This window comes from Pocillopora damicornis, chromosome 6, assembly GCF_964200805.1.
Source record: "Pocillopora damicornis chromosome 6, jaPocDami1.2, whole genome shotgun sequence".
Lineage (NCBI taxonomy): Eukaryota > Metazoa > Cnidaria > Anthozoa > Scleractinia > Pocilloporidae > Pocillopora > Pocillopora damicornis.
The window spans coordinates 17430965-17447340 of record NC_142675.1 but is presented as its reverse complement, the minus strand read 5'-3'; the positions used below and the strand labels follow the sequence as shown (position 1 = coordinate 17447340).

At 40.7% G+C, this 16376-nt stretch overlaps 1 protein-coding gene across 1 annotated transcript in view; it reads left to right on the top strand.

Moving 5' to 3' along the window:
- The window catches only part of LOC113682070 (dynein axonemal heavy chain 2), a 61147-nt gene that overhangs the window by 34372 nt on the left and 10399 nt on the right, over positions 1-16376 (top strand). The window contains exons 56-80 of the mRNA XM_089210712.1: positions 417-512; positions 619-711; positions 1276-1361; positions 1767-1897; positions 2655-2804; positions 4047-4214; positions 4500-4660; positions 5479-5618; positions 6294-6423; positions 7337-7476; positions 8173-8260; positions 8612-8734; positions 9408-9666; positions 9962-10248; positions 10871-11035; positions 11476-11601; positions 12271-12360; positions 12842-12900; positions 13302-13368; positions 13541-13636; positions 13826-13880; positions 14282-14431; positions 14966-15098; positions 15782-15926; positions 16041-16240. Coding sequence (XP_089066838.1) covers positions 417-512; positions 619-711; positions 1276-1361; positions 1767-1897; positions 2655-2804; positions 4047-4214; positions 4500-4660; positions 5479-5618; positions 6294-6423; positions 7337-7476; positions 8173-8260; positions 8612-8734; positions 9408-9666; positions 9962-10248; positions 10871-11035; positions 11476-11601; positions 12271-12360; positions 12842-12900; positions 13302-13368; positions 13541-13636; positions 13826-13880; positions 14282-14431; positions 14966-15098; positions 15782-15926; positions 16041-16240 — 3338 coding nt within the window. The remainder of the gene's footprint in view (positions 1-416; positions 513-618; positions 712-1275; positions 1362-1766; positions 1898-2654; positions 2805-4046; positions 4215-4499; positions 4661-5478; positions 5619-6293; positions 6424-7336; positions 7477-8172; positions 8261-8611; positions 8735-9407; positions 9667-9961; positions 10249-10870; positions 11036-11475; positions 11602-12270; positions 12361-12841; positions 12901-13301; positions 13369-13540; positions 13637-13825; positions 13881-14281; positions 14432-14965; positions 15099-15781; positions 15927-16040; positions 16241-16376) is intronic.

The window sequence follows — 16376 nt, the reverse complement described above, 5'->3', positions numbered from 1 at the left end:
GATGGCGTGTGCTTGTTTATGTTTTCTTTGTTTTGACTGTCTTCTAACACTTCTTGTGATTCCATTTCCAGCATTGTCCAGAAATTACGAACTTTGAAAGTCCGTTCCATGCATCTTTCCCACAGGCGCTACCAGCTATATGATAATAGGAAATATCTCACCATAGCGGGTTTTTGCGCCCATCAATTGTATACCACCTTCTAAAGTAGCTTAAATTAGGGTTTAATGAGAAAACTATGAACCTGGTAGTCGTTCCCGGCGCTCTGCGCAGGATCTATGGAAATAACCTGTTGTGTTCTTAAACAGGAATAGATTTGCTCACCTGTCAGTACTCCGCTGTATCAGGCATGGCTGCAAGATTTGTGTAGGAGTTATCTTAACAGTTCAGTTTGTCACTTATTACTCGCTGTTTTCAGGAAAGTCAAATCAAGCGCATTTTTGGCACCATGATCAACCAGAAGCTGCAGGACTTTGAAGAAGACGTCAAGGCTCTTGGTGATCTCATGACCCAGGTGATTGACTTCGCCCATAATTATACTGGGTTGGCGCTTGGTTATTTATGATTCCACAAAAATTGAAGAATTACTGAGATTGTTTACATTTTTGTCTTCTTTTTAGGCAACCATTGATATCTACAACGCCATCGTTGCCAGAATGCTTCCGACTCCTACCAAGATACATTACCTTTTTAACCTAAGAGACATTTCAAGGGTATCTACTAATTATGGTTAAAGTATCTGGAATCTAGAAAGTACTGTCTCAACTCAGCGGTGAAGCAAACGTCGGGCATGCACAAGGGTTTAATTTTGGCTGCCCGCGCGCCAATTTCCCGAGCAAAATTATAAATGATTATAAACACCGTGAGTACTGGTTTGTAAGGTTGTTTGTAACTCGTGTGAGACAACTTGGTTGTGAAAGCCTGAAAGCACGCCACCTAGTTATGGCACATGCGCAACGTTTGACCGCTGTGTTAAATCCACGTGGGCTTTTCTCTTTTGAATATTCTGACGTCATAAGCGCGAGCTCTAATCGTTTTATTATGACGCAAGCCAAAACCTTGGAATATTAGAGATGCCTTAACGCATGCAATAGGAAACTTATTCAACAAGAAAGCTTATACAAGAACAGGAAAACTTTGAACATAATTTAGAAATGCTCTAAAAACGTTGACATTTGACCGCGTTTTTCTCGTCTCAAGCTCATGTTTCTTTTGAACTTTGTTTTCGTTTCCTTATCTGGCATACGTACGTGATATTTTCTCTTTCTTCACTAAAGGTATTTCAAGGCTTACTCCGCGCTAACAAAGACTTCCATGACACTAAGACAGCAATGTCCAGACTCTGGGTTCATGAGTGCTTCAGGTGAAAAAATTTTTGGTTCTGATAATCATAAAATGATTGAGAAAGGGGTGTCTTGTGCAAGTTTTTACGTGCTTTCACTCATGAAGATCTGGGTCAGTTAAAACACTCTCCATTACATAGTTCATGGTACTTTGCCACTTTGGTCAGTCGTTTTGCGTCAACTTTACAAGTTTCGAGTAGACAGAATTCAAAATATTTTGTGTTATTTATAACATTTCAAGACGTGTGTCGCAAAATGTTCAAAATACATTGTCTAAGATGTTTTTAGTTTGAGAGGAGGGCTGTCTTGTTCTCCTTTGTCTTCAGTTGATCCACATAGTAAATCAGTGGAGCAAAAACAGCATCCTCGATAAACGTGCATTCGGAGTATGTTTTCGTTACCTTATGTGATTATTTTTTTTTCAGAGTATTCTCTGATCGTCTTGTTGATGCAGGGGACCACGAAGCCTTTGTGGCACTTTTAAGTGATAAGCTTGGAACGATGTTCGACCTGACTTTCCACAACCTCTGCCCTAACAAACAACCGCCAATTTTCGGTAAGTCACTTTCCTTAACGAGAGGATTTTTGACAGAATTCTTTACGACCATAGGAACATCACACTCTGTTGTCGAAACACAAAAAGTATTTGTTGTAAGACAATTTTTAGTTGAAGTCGTAAGGCGTCAAAGGTTTCATTGTTTTTGTTTCCTGTGATAAATCCACAAAACTAGCACCATAATGTAAATTGAGAAAACCCTGCGAATATTTTTTTAGAATAGTTTTCATTACTCGTGTCGAGATAGGCAGCCAGTTTCCACTAGAATTTAAAAGCAGAATTTCATGTCATACTTTTAAAGTGTTTTGGACAAACGTAGTAGCAACTTTCGTCCTCTTTGGAATTCAATTTTCTTTATCACGTTAAACACTTCGGTAACATTGACAAAATGCGAGGCAGCCACTTTTGAAATTCGAGGCCTTTCTCTGCTCACCCAGTGCGAGGTAATTATTGCAAAATATGACGCAATCCTCGACCAATCGGAGCTGGAGAATCTCTACGAGTATACTGAAACGACTTAGCCACTCACGTAGTTCCGCGCACCATCCAGTTTTCATATTTTTAGCTATCATTGGCTGGTCATTTAGGCTTGAGCTTTTAGACCAGACAGCGTAGCAAAGTGTAACCAACGCGATTCTTTATTGATGATGCGATTTGATTAAAACCTGCCTCTTTATAAAGTTCTTATGCTCGTCTGAGACATTGTGTGGATGTAGCGGTCTTTTGCAATGGTGCTTACATTGAGTGCACTCTACAGGTGACTTCATGAAGGATGGCGCTGTGTATGAAGACATGATGGACTTCAAGGCGCTCAAGAAATACATGGAAGATCAGCTGGAGGATTACAACATGGAACCAGGGGTGATTTCCATGGATCTTGTGCTCTTCAGGGACGCTATTGAACATGGTAAGAAGTTGTGGTGGTATATCTGTATCAGTGTCAGTATCTGAGAAACTGTGCACCTACCCCTCCCCTAACCTAGCATGAACCGTAACTTGTTATTAGTTGACTGTTATTGGGTTAAGGGAGGGGAAGGTACACCAACAGTTGATTGTTATTGGGTTAGAAGATGGGAAGGCGAAGGTACGCTATCAGTTGACTGTTATTGGGTTAAGGAAGGGGAAGGTACGCTATCAGTTGACTGTTACTGGGTTAGGGAAGGGGAAGGTATGCTATCAGTTGACTGTTATTGGGTAAGGGGAGGGGAAGGTACGCCATCAGTCGACTGTTATTGGGTTAGGGGAGGGGAAGGTACGCTATCAGTTGATTTTTATTGGGTTAGGGGAGAGGAGGGGAGGGGAGGGGAGGGAAGGGGAAGGTACGCTATCAGTTGATTTTTATTGGGTTAGGGGAGAGGAGGGGAAGGTACGCTATCAGTTGCTGAGATACTGACATTGATCCGCGCAACTATGTGGCTTCTTCATTGCTAAGACAGGTGACATGAGAAACCTTATATCTGAGAAAAAAAGTGAAAGAAGTAAAACGGAAGGGCCGTTTTTGCGGTTTTTTCGTGTTCTTGGGTCATACTATTAGCTCTCACATTGCCTCTAAGCAATCAGGCCTAGGTTGTTTAAAGGGTGGATAACGCCATCCATTGGATGCCAAGGAGGAGGGCTTGTTATGGACTCCCATTCAGGGGGAGTTACGATACTCTTAGTCTGACGAAATGCCGGGGGGGGGGGGCATACTTTGAACTAGCATCACGTCCAGGGGGAGTAGCAAGACTTTACGTCTGACGAAATACCGGGGGCTTGCTATGAACTAAAATCCCATTCTGGAGGAGTAGCGATACTTTTCGCGTGACGAAATGCCGGGGAGCATGCTATGGACTTAATTGAAATACAAGGGGATTAGCAAGACTCTAAGCCTGACGAAATACCGGGGAAGGGGGCATACTATGAACTAGCATCCCATTCAGGAGGAGTCGCACCACTCTTAGTATGACGAAATACGAGGGGGGGGGGGCATGCTATGGACTTAGCTTCCCATCCACGGGGAGTAGCGAAACTCTTAGTCGTTTCGTGTACAGAAACCTGTATGGGCCCCGGGATCTACGCAAGTCAATATTAAATGCCGACTTTACTCACGAATCAGTGTGCACAACTTCAATGATCGATTTGAGAAACATACTCATTTCTTTCGGCACAGTGACCCGCATAATCCGTGTTATTGCCCAGCCTCGTGGCAACATGCTGCTGATTGGAATTGGAGGCAGCGGGCGGCAGAGTCTCAGTCGTCTGTCGGCCTACATCATCGGCTTCAAGGTGTTCCAGATAGAAGTCACTAAGCACTACAGGAAGATCGAGTTCAGGGAGGGTGAGTAACATTGCAGTGATAGCGGAATTCTGAATGTAGTTTCTAAAGGAATCTTCGATTGCTTTGGTCTTGGCATTGTGATTAATTTTGGATCTCTTGCTGGCCAGCCACACATCCAACTAGGAGCAAACGTAAAACCAGAAATGGTCTATCCCTCGCTCATTCCCAGTTGTAGATTTGTTCGATAAATTGAGTTGGTTCCCTTTGTTCAAATCGGCCGTTCCTTTGGTTTGGGTTTTATGACTTCGTAGGGAACTCCTCTAACTAGATGTCTTGATACCTCAGATTTAAAGCGCTTGTATTACCTCACTGGTGTGGACAACAAACCTACAGTATTCTTGTTCAACGACACCCAAGCACTGGAAGAATCTTTCCTTGAAGACATCAGTAACATCCTCAGCAGCGGAGAAGTACCAAATCTGTACAAACCTGAGGAGTTTGAAGAGGTAAGCCTGACTCGTGTTCATTTGTTTTCACGTAAATGGAAGACCCCTTTGTGTTTCATATGAATGGCTTGTTTGACCGCTTTTTGATTTGATTTGTGGTTCTTAAGCTGTTTTATAATGAGCTACAGTTATGACACATTAGAAGCTTGATTGCGGTCAGTTGTGGAGCGATTGTAGACGAAACATAGCGGTCAAACCTCTGCGCATGTGCGAACGTTGTAATTGCTAGGTAACGCGCTTTCAGGCTGTAAGAATCAAGTTATCTCCCTCGAGTAACAAACATTCGGACACGCCAGTAAGTCACGAAGAAGAAGAAGAGTGTAAAATTGTTGGTAAAGTTCAAAACTGGTAAATCAACAGGATATCAGTTAGTGAATAAGCTTTATGTTCGAAAAGTCTGGAGTTTTCCTTCCCTCTTCGTTTGTTTCCTTTTACAGCTCTTTATAAATGCTTCAATTTTCTTTCGCTTATTTTTTCTGTTGTGTTTGTGTCAAGTATTATGTTGGAATTCCCTATGCTAAGATTATTGTTTTCGTTTTCCGGCTTCTTTGTCGTCGTGGAAGTCTGGTATGTTCGTCAGAGACAAACAGAGCCGCTGATACCCTCATGTCGTAGGCGGTATGCACTTACGGCTCATTTAGAGATAAAATTCAAGGTTAAGAAAACAGGAACAGAACGCTTTAAATATTGATAACTATAGCAACGTCAAATTCTAGAACTTATCCACAAAAACCTCTCTTAAAGTGAAATTAACCATAATCCCTGATTTAAACTGCACCACACTAACTAACAGTGACAATGTTGTGATGTCTCTACAGGTTCGCACTGCTTTAGCAGAAGATGCTCGTAAAGAAGGCATTCTCGACATGCCAGAGACAATGTTTAATTACTTTATTGAGAGAGTCAGGAGTAACCTACACATCATTCTGTGCATGAGTCCAGTGGGTGATATCTTCAGGTAGGCTGGTGTAAATCACGTGGTTTTTTCTGTGTAATTTTGTTGTATTTGATCAGAGCTTAGTAATAATTTGTGCATCTTGAAAAATGAGCTAAGATTTTGGTTGAAACCCCGTTTGATCTTCTCTATCCTCTGCTTTCCTTTTCATTTTTTGTTTTTCTATCCAACTGAACTTGTACATGCATTATGACGAAGCTCCCTCTATAATGCGTCTTTTCCGGTAGGTACATCTTCTCCACTTTTTGCGCGCTCGCCGGTCACTTTCCGCCCATTTTCTGCACATTAGCTGGGTTTTATTCTTCTTTGTTTCTTTTTTTTTTCTTTTCTCTTTTCATTATTTTACCTCTGAAGTGGTTGTATACTTAATCAAAAATGTTTTCGCGAGATTTCTTTTGATTTTTTTAGGGGAAATTATTGGAAGTCAAATTAAATGATTAAAAAAGCCGTGACATGCTTCCTTTCGACTCCCGCTTTTTTTCCTCGTGTGTGCAGTTGTAAGGCTTCCGCATGGAGAAAAGAAATAGTCATTTACACGCAAATATTCCCATTTTTAAATCCCTACTTACCAGATTTTCTTACTCCAAAAATCTCGAAAAACTTGCCGACAGTGGTACATCCCCATCAGCCTACTACTAAGAAGTACTCCCACCTCAGGCTTATATTCTGAATTTTCAGGAACCGTATTCGGATGTACCCAGCTTTTGTAAACTGTACCACGATCGACTGGTTTAGCGAGTGGCCTCACGACGCTCTTTTGGAGGTGGCTGAGAAGTATTTAGAAAGTATGGACCTGAGCGACGACGAGGTACCTGAAAATGCACCATGCTAAGACTTGCAGTAGCTTAAACATAGCAAAAAATGATCAGTTTAAATTTAACTCGAGCTATGTGTTCAAAGTCTTCTTGTACTTCTGGAAGAACGAGGGTGTATTTTCTGTATTACGATCTAAGGAAGAAAGAGGACACTAAGATGTTTATATGTGGGTATAGCATGCCCAAATGCAACTGTACCGTAGAAAGAGCCCCTTGAAATTGCGGACCATGTTAAATTTTTGTTGAAGAAATGTAATGTAGATCCGCTATTTTGTTGGGTTGTCGCCTGAACATTCTTCTAACCTTCACTTTCTTTACTCCATTCAATCACTGAGTTTCGTGTTTGACTTCTTTTTTTTGTGGGTGGAAGGGATACTGAAATACTGAGCAAGTCGTTTAACAAATTAAAAAGGAATATTGCTGAACATGTACTGCATTTTGGGGTATTGTTCAGATCCTATTTGTTAGATGTCCCCCTTGTTTGTCTCAGAAAATTGATGGAAAAGAAATTGAATGATTACAGTGACGTAAGTTGTTGGTTACACCTCTATTAGGGAGACACCTTCGTTCAAAAAAAAAAACAAAAGTCTAGACGAAATAACTGGATCAATGTTAGTATCTGAGCAACTGCTCACTTACCCCTCCCCTAACCTAACAAAACCTTCCCCTCCCCTAACCCAACAAGAGTCAACTGATAATAAATTGGGGTTAATGTTATGTTAGGGGAGGTCTAGCTGCGCGGTTGCTCAGATACTGAATTCTCCCATAACCTTTGTATTATTGTATTCATCGAAGGGTCACCTTTTCCATGGGACACCTTTTATAGTCTCGGGGGAGTCCTCTTGAATTTGTTTTTTATTATATTCAGTACGGCTCCATGAATATCTCTTCCTTTTCATGATTTAGACTAAAGGCAACGTGGCGCAGATATTTGTGACAGTCCATAGATCAGTTGTGGAGACCAGTAAACGGATGTTGATTGAAGTGAAACGTCATAACTACGTCACACCTACCAATTACTTGGAGCTCGTGTCTGGATATAAAACGTAAGAAGTTGCAGGATGCGACCTATGATCTCCCACGCATAATAAACTTGTAGCTTCAATATATATGTAGATGTATCTTATCAGCCGTTTTGATGTGTGTAATATCGCTGAATGTTTTTACGAGTTGTGCCGTATTTTAACGAGCCTGTTTAAATGGGCCAAACCTGTATTAAGCGGCACCGTATCAAGCGGTCACCTTATATTGTAAGTGCCTTATATTATAGTGCAGTTAGTTGTCAAAGTCCTGAATTTGTTTTCCCTTAATCACTGTAATTTTCACCTCTATTAAGCGGTCGCGGTCACCCTTTAATAAGTCTCAACAACCCTTTTTTGTTTTCCACCTGTATCGAACGGTTGCTGAAAGAATAATCATTCAAGTAATTTTTAGTCCTTGTTTGTCTCCCAAAATCAAAGCAAGTAGTATTTTTGAGCGAGGTTCTTTACATTTAGTGGTCAAAATACGGCATAAAGTGGCGTTATATATCGTTTTTTGTGACACCCCTAATCTTTGGAACCTGTACTAAGCGGTTCTTACGCCATTCCCCGTGGGTGACCGCTTAAAACAGGTTCGACTGTAGAAACAACGAGTAAAATCCTGCCCCGCCCATTCCATCCTGTTACACCATCCCACCACCCCTTCACTAGACTGCAGTTTTTAAATTTCCTGACACTTTTGGTGTTTGCTTTTACGTCCAGGTTGCTTTATGAGAAGAGAAAAGAACTTGGTGACGCAGCCAGTAAGCTGAGAAATGGTTTGGACAAAATTGACGATACCAGAGCCAAGGTACACGATTTGTCGCTTTGAGCGACTAACATTTAGGAAGATTTTTGTAAAATATTTTTGATAATGGCTTGAGTGTGGTTCCTCTTCTAAACTGTCATTTGCCTTGTGCTGCAATCAGTCTTCTTGTCACTCTTCTTGAGGAGTAAAATGCGTAACATTCGGTAAATAGCAAAACGAATGTTGAGACGATGAAAGGCGCTTGGTTCTTTGCAGCGAAGATCGTGTATGACTAATAAAGAGGGTATCATCATAGCATCTTTCTGGCGTTTAGTTGTAATGAAGATTAGCGGAATAAAAAAGAAAAAGATAGTCATCGTCTAGAAATGTAAGAGAGATGTTTCTTTCCCCCAGGTGGAGTCCATGTCGATCGAGCTTGAGGAAGCCAAGACTAAAGTTGCTCAGTTTCAGAAACAGTGCGAGGAATACCTTGTGGTGATTGTTCAGCAGAAGAGAGATGCTGATGAACAGCAGAAGGTATCGTCTGTTCCTGGCATTCTTATCAAAATAATCGTAAATCTTGGCCGTTTAGGCTTATCGGATTAGAATGCTCCTGCCAAGGGTTGTTGTCGGTAACGTGGACAGAAGCTTTGTCTATCTGAGCGGAATTCCTTGTTTTTGAAACGACACTGTCACCCACAGCAGTTCCTTTCAGGACTACTCTCTCTGGCACGATCATGCTACACGATCACAATTACCTTTGGGTAACAACGATGTACTGCAATCGTATATATAGCTGCCTGCTTTAGGGAAGTAAGTAGGATGTTCCAGTAAATGGTTCCTACAATAGATTCCTTCTAGCGTTTGAGAGCAGGCCAGCTTTCGCTTGTTAAATAAGAATTTGATATTTTTATTAGACAAAGATGGGGTCACATGCACCCATTGCCCCTCTCTGCCCAACCCTTTAGTGCAGTTGTTACACAAACGAAACTTAGTGTGGTTTTCACCTTTCTGTTAATATCACCATCCATTTTCGAGAGGTCGAATTCGTTTTCCTAAAAGTGACATACCTTCAAAATCAATTTTCAATTGGTTGTTAGCAGTAAGAACGATCTCTAGTCCAGCACCTGTACACATGTTTCTTTAGTGAATGGTTAGATAAACTGGTTTGATTTGACTTTAAAAAAATGTTTACTTCCTTTGATTACAGATCGTGCAAGCCAGAAGCGAGAAGATCGCAGAGGAGGAAGACAAATGCCGAGTAATGGCAGAAAATGCCCAGCACGACTTGGACGAAGCTCTGCCAGCTCTCGCCGAGGCCACTAAGGCCTTAGAATCACTGAACAAGAAGGACATGACGGAAATCAAATCATACGGCCGCCCACCTGCCTTGGTGGAGAAAGTGATGGAGGCTGTCATGATCCTGAGGGGAGGCGAGCCTACCTGGGCTGAAGCCAAGAGACAGCTTGGTGGGTGCTGCTTCCTTTTTCTCTTCTTTCATCTTTCTAGCCTCCCTGACAAGTTAAGGACGCTTGAAGTTAGTTCGAAATGATTGGCAAGTCCACTCCAGTTATAAATAGAATTCATTCATTAACAAGAACCGTTCTCCCTTCCACTATTTTGACGAAGTGTTTGTAATGGATTAAAGAACATTGAAGAGAAAGTATTAGAAGAAATTAGATGCAAGTCACTCTAGCTCACCTCCTGAAAACGACTCCTCAAAAAATAACTAAAGAAATTTTTTCAAAACTCAAATCTTTACAGGTGACCAGAACTTCATCAAACAATTGGTCAACTACGACAAGGACAATATGACAGACCGAATCCTGAAAAAAATCGGCACGTATTGCGCTCAACCAGATTTTCAACCAGAGATCATTGGACGCGTGTCGCTGGCAGCCAAGTCACTCTGTATGTGGGTAAGAGCCATGGAGGTGTATGGACGAATCTACAGAGTGGTGGAGCCTAAAAAACAGAGGCTGGCGCAGGCAACATCTCAGCTGCAGGAGAAACAGGCTGTGTTAGCTGATGCTAAGGCCAAGCTGAAAGAGGTAGGTCAGAAATGTTTAAAACTACAATTTTGGCTGTTGACGTGGAACATTCTCGACCATTCGAAGTGGTAAACAGCGATCAACTGTAGCACCCCTAAAATTTTCATGCGGCCCTCAGATAGACTCCCACCCTCGCCCCTCTATCATAGCTTGCAAACTTTCCGCAACCCACATTAATTGCTACCAGTCCCTCGGGACTGAAAGACAAAGGATTAAAAAACTTCTGTCGAATGCTAAGATCCCACGCTATTTCCTGCTTAGGTGGCAAGTACTCAACAGTGATTAATTCAGCAGTTTAAAAAGTCGCGGCTAAGTTTGTTGCACTGTCGAATAAATCAAAATTAGTCCTAAAATTGTGTTTGAAAAGTACATTTAATGTTCAAAAGGACGCTACCCTATTTATAATACTTCAAATTATCTATCTCACAACTAACTGATACCCTACGGCTTGTTGCTTCTATTACGGCAGTCGCATAAAATTTTTTTGACCTTTAAGATACTAAGATCAAACTCGTATTTCTTCCCTCGTTTATGTAGACGTTTTCTCGAGAATTTGGCGTTTTTTCAAATGTACCACCCTATTATAAGTTAGGCTATTCTCACGTTGATCACTTTTGTACAGGTTACGGATCGGATGGAAGAGCTTAAGAGACAATATGACGAGAAATCCGCCCAGAAGGAGGAACTGAGGAAGAAAGCAGAGATCACCGAGTTGAAACTTGAACGTGCTGGTAAACTGGTGTCAGGTCTGGCAGGAGAGAGGGATCGTTGGGAAGCTAGTGTCAAGGTATGAAATGACTGCTTTGGAGTAAAAGCTGATAGGGTAATTTTCAACTGACTGTCGAAAGTAATCCAAAGTTGCTTTGGTTTGGATTTGCTTTGCTCTGTGATTGCTCTAGATACCTTTTTATAAATTTATTCCATACTCCAAAGAGTGGGGGCAGAGTGGTAAGGTCGCTGGTCTTGTTGTCTTTCGGTCCCGGGTTCTAACCCTTCTCCCAGCGTCTCACTGGATTTTTTTTTCCTTGGCTGCTCTTTGTATATAGCCAACTGGTCTTCCTTCTGCCAGTTGGGGTTCTTAAACAATGTGTTTATGTTTATTTGCTATGTTTACTTCTCTTTCTGTTTAAATTAATTTCTAAATTTGTAAACGCATTGAGACTTGAAAAGTGCGTTCAAAGAACTGTTATTATTGTCATTATTAACTGTCATATTCCTTTCACACAGATTTTGGAGGAAAATATTGGTTATCTGGTAGGAGACTGTTTGATTGCTGCAGCCTTCTTGTCTTACGCTGGACCATTCCTGTCCAACTACAGAGACGAGCTTGTAGAGAAAACTTGGCTTGCGCAGGTACTTACGTAGCATAATAAATAAAAACACATAAGCAGTCAAGATTGTGGACTTATGAAAATCGAAACCAATTATAGTGGGACCTCATATAATCTTTGTATCCGTTACCTCTGTTAAAGAGACACCCCTTCTTAAGTGAAAGGGACACTTTTTCTGGGTCCCGAAGCCCGTTTGTAACCGCCATTCAGCGGAACACCTCAACCATTCAAAACGTGGCTGACCCCAAAGATTTGTACGTGTGCATTGCAATGATGACTGCTTTCACAACATGACCTTTTTATTACCGTATATTATTTGATGACAGATGTAAATTGTTTGCTAAAGGTTAAAAACTCAGTTGATATGATTTTTGCTGGGTGGTTTACTATTAACAAACCCCAATCCATCTTATTTCTAAGAGGCACTTGCCCTGGTCACGAGGTTGTCTCCTGAATGGAGGTTCCACTGTACTAAGAACCGAGAAATAACTTTCGTAATCTTAACTACACTGCAATAGTTTTGCACCTTGTAAAGGTTGACGCTAAAGATAACTGTGTAGCTTCATTGTAGATTCTAAACAATTTTTGTGCGGTTGGATTACAACCTTAATTGCCTTGATCGAGCTAGAATGGTACCAACTGTTTTATTTAGTTGCAAAACCAACCACCTGCTTGCCTGTTTCCGTGTTAGGTTCGCCAGTTGAATGTGGCGTGCAATCCAAACTTCTCCTTCTCCAATTTTCTGGCCAAGCCAACTACCGTCAGAGAGTGGAACATTCAGGTATGAGTATTTTTAACGATCTTTTTCCACTACTATCCCTTTCAAAACAATCAGGTATCAAGGTGGGGGGAGGGGGGAGGGGGGAGAAAGAGGGTGGGGTGCTGCGTCGGCGGAGTTGTGTTGCGAGATAATTTGGTTTTATCAACTGAGTTGACAATGTAAATTGGCCACCGTGAGATTTTCTAAGGCTGCATCCGTTTCGAGCGCTAGTCTATTAATAGAGCTAATAGAAAATAGAAGGAGCCCTTCATTTCATCACTCTGACGAAAGGCTGACGCTTGAAACGTTACCTTTAGAAACTCTTTAGGTTGGCCAGTAATTTATAAACTCAATTGACAAAGTCAATTAACCATGTATCAAGCTTGCTGAAATGACCCAAGATCGTTTTCATGGTAGCAGCTACTCTATTTCTCTACAAATTAAATCTTTGAACTCACTGAACTCTTCTTAAGATTTAACTATGCATTTTTTTGTCCAAAAGGGTTTGCCGTCGGACTCCTTTTCAACCGAGAATGGTGTGATGGTGACAAGAGGAAGCAGGTAAAACTTGATATACTCGAAATTGTTAAGCAATAAACTTGTTTAACTTGTTTAAAACCGGGTGATCTGTTTGTTCAGTTCGCGCGAACTCATTCCGAAGACAAAATGTCCAAACATTATATCAAATGATTGAACGCATTTTGATTGAGAACCGAAACACTACAACTATAGTGATCACAAAGGCCAATGAGCGCGAGCGAAAAACCTACAAAGAGGTAATGAGAACTTAAAGTAAAAAAAAAAAAGTAAAAAAGAACTGCCAGATCTGTGTGGTTAAGAGGGTGATGCAAGGAGTTTCTGGACCTAATACGGACATAAGAAAAGAAAGAACAATGTAACACCGGATTAAATATGACACTGAATTGAAATTTACGTTATGATATTACTGAATTTAATTTAAGATGGCCCCTGATGATCGATCCGCAAGGACAAGCCATTAAATGGATCAAAAACATGGAAACTAAGAAGGTAGGTATAACTATCAGTGGAGACTTTTTTAAAAGGTGTCCGGTCGCTTTGCTAGAAAGTCGTTTTGTTACTTCCCTACAAATCTACACCGTTCCGTCTGAATGTTATGTGCTTTCTTCTTTTCGGTGTCCCCTCTTTAGCTAACACGAGTTTTCATCATTCTTTCCTTCAGGGTCTAAAAATAATTGACTTACAACAGTCGGATTACCTGAGGACGTTGGAAAACTCCGTTCAGTTTGGTAACCCAGTTTTATTGCAGAACGTACAAGTAAGTGGCTACACCCCTCACTGAATTTTGTCCTTCTCTCTTTTCGTATCAAACTTTTTGCTCGTTGATCGGTTTGCGCTTTACTTGGATGATAAAAAAATACTTCACAGGTGACATTTTTTGGAAAAATACTATAAAATTCCAGTGAAGTGATTTCATTCTTTATTTAATTTTAATTTTTGCTTGCAGGAAGAGCTCGATCCGTCTTTGGCGCCGATCCTGAACAAATCGATAATCAAGCAAGGTAAGTTGTTATAAATTGTTCAGAGGCCATACAAGCTCTTGTTACAGGTAATTTCAAGATATATGCTACACTCGACCTCGCTTGTATTCCTTGTTTATTCTATAGCCATCTCTTGCACTTGTATACTGCTAAGTTAATCACATCAATCTAGAAACGAAAGTATACTAGGATTCTACTTCCCTACAACCCCTATTGTTTGGGACTTTTTGAAGTTTCTAAATCTTTATTCAGGCCAAATGTTGAGATTAATCTAACACGTTCAATTTATACTTTATTACGTAGTTGGACTTAAGCCTCTTTTTATTAAAGGATTTTTTTACAAATGTCATTGACAACCTTCTTGATACAAGAGTACATAGTAAAACATTCAAGAAACTGAGTTTCTTACCTTTCTTCCTTAGGTGGTCGGTTGCTGATTCGGCTTGGCGACAAAGAAGTCGAGTACAGCCCTGAATTCCGTTTCTACATTACAACGAAACTGAGTAACCCTCACTACACTCCAGAGATATCTACCAAGACCACAATTGTGAACTTCGCCGTCAAGGAACAAGGTTAGCTTTTACCCCTTTTTAATCCTTGCGAAACGTGAAAAATGAATTGCGTTTTTGTTTTATAAAAATATGCACGAACCCTGTCCAGATAAAGCCGTTAGTTATTTACTCTTGAAAATGTTTGCATTACGATTATTTGCCAACATGTGCAGCTCTCGAAGACAATCGAAATCGAGCCGTCGTCTCTGTGTGAGCCCGCACGCATTAGCAGTTTCCTTTAAAACTTAGGTGACGCATACAATTGCGTCATCCTGACGGAACAATTGCAGCGCACGCGCACTTGTCGTTTGCTTGAGTTAAAAAAAATCCGCAAGTGTTGCTAGCTTGTCCGTTAAGATTTTCAGAACAAATGGCTTTCACCTGTGTTAATTAACAACTAAACTAAATGATGCGTTTGTATCTGTGAAACGCAAACCGAGCGTTGGCAAAAATTTGAGGGCAAACAAACTTTTGCCTGTCCGACACTTCAAGGTTTGATTGTTCTATTTATTACTAAAAAACAGTAAAGACAATTTGTTTTGTGTGTTTTGATAGGTCTGGAGGCCCAGCTGCTTGGTATTGTAGTTCGCAAAGAGAGGCCAGAGCTAGAAGAGCAGAAAGATGCCCTTGTAATTAACATCGCAGCCAATAAAAAGAAACTTGAAGAGTTGGAGGATGAGATCTTAAGGTAAACAGTTTCTAAAACGCGTGCAATCTTTAAGCGAATTCACGGAGGCCACAAACCTTGTGAATAGCCAAGTTATGAAAGAAAGGGAAAATTTGCATTAAAAGACTGACAAAGGAGTCGTAACTTGTTTAATTGTTTAAACAATCGATTGGTTGATTTAAAGTACAACTTTGAATGTGATTGGCTTATTGAACTGTCCGATAACAAACTGTGCGACAACAACTTGGCAAGTGAATTAGTGGAAAAAAGGAGTTTTTTAAACTAATCACAATCGAGGAACTTGTAATTTCTATGATTAAATGCGTTATCCACTAAAACCCTGCAGGAGTGTAAGAGCAACACGTCTTATAATCTCAAACCAGACCTTGAGTCTAAAGTAGCTTAGAAAGGAGTATCTTTTGTACAAGATCTTTATAGAAAGTCAGTCTCTTAGTTTGATTACTTCTTGATCTTTAACTAAAGCATTGATCACATGGACACTTTAAACATTGCTTTTCCAAGTAGCATTTAGAGCGACTGTCACACGTGAACCTAATGTTGTTCTTGCTCGCCATAGAACATCGGAGCGCGGAATCCGAAGGTCTGGGGTTTCGTACCTTATGGGAGCTCAGATACTTTCTTTGTTTAACAATCGTAACAAGATAAATGACATCTCTCTCTATCCATGCCTCACTTTTGGTCAGGTTGTTGCAGACAGCTCAAGGCTCATTGCTGGACGATGAACAGCTCGTAAACACGCTAAATTCGTCCAAAACAACCTCACAGGAGGTAGCTGAACAACTTCAGGTCAGCGAACAAACAGAGATCAAGATTGACGCAGCCAGAGAGGTACTGATACTGTTCACACTGAGATATAAACGCATTTTTCTTTATTCCCCAAATGTGTTTTTTCTTCATATGATCATTTTTTTAAACTCAACCTGGTCTGTTATTCCTTTACAGGGCTACCGTCCGTGCGCGCAGCGAGCCTCAATTCTCTTCTTCGTTCTGAATGACATGGGAAAGATAGATCCTATGTACCAGTTCTCTCTCGACGCGTACATCGATTTGTTCAACAACTCCATTGAGAAGAGTCAACGGAGTCCCAACCTTGAGATACGAATTCAGAACCTTAATGACTATCACACTTATGCTGTTTACAAGTAAGTATTTTGGTGATAGGATACTTACTATATCTTCGACCTAGTTTGTCTGTTTATCGTGGGGTGGCCATCAAATCCTGAATAATAAAATCAAAGATGTATTATAATTTCTAGAATTGGGCGATTGGGTGGGTAA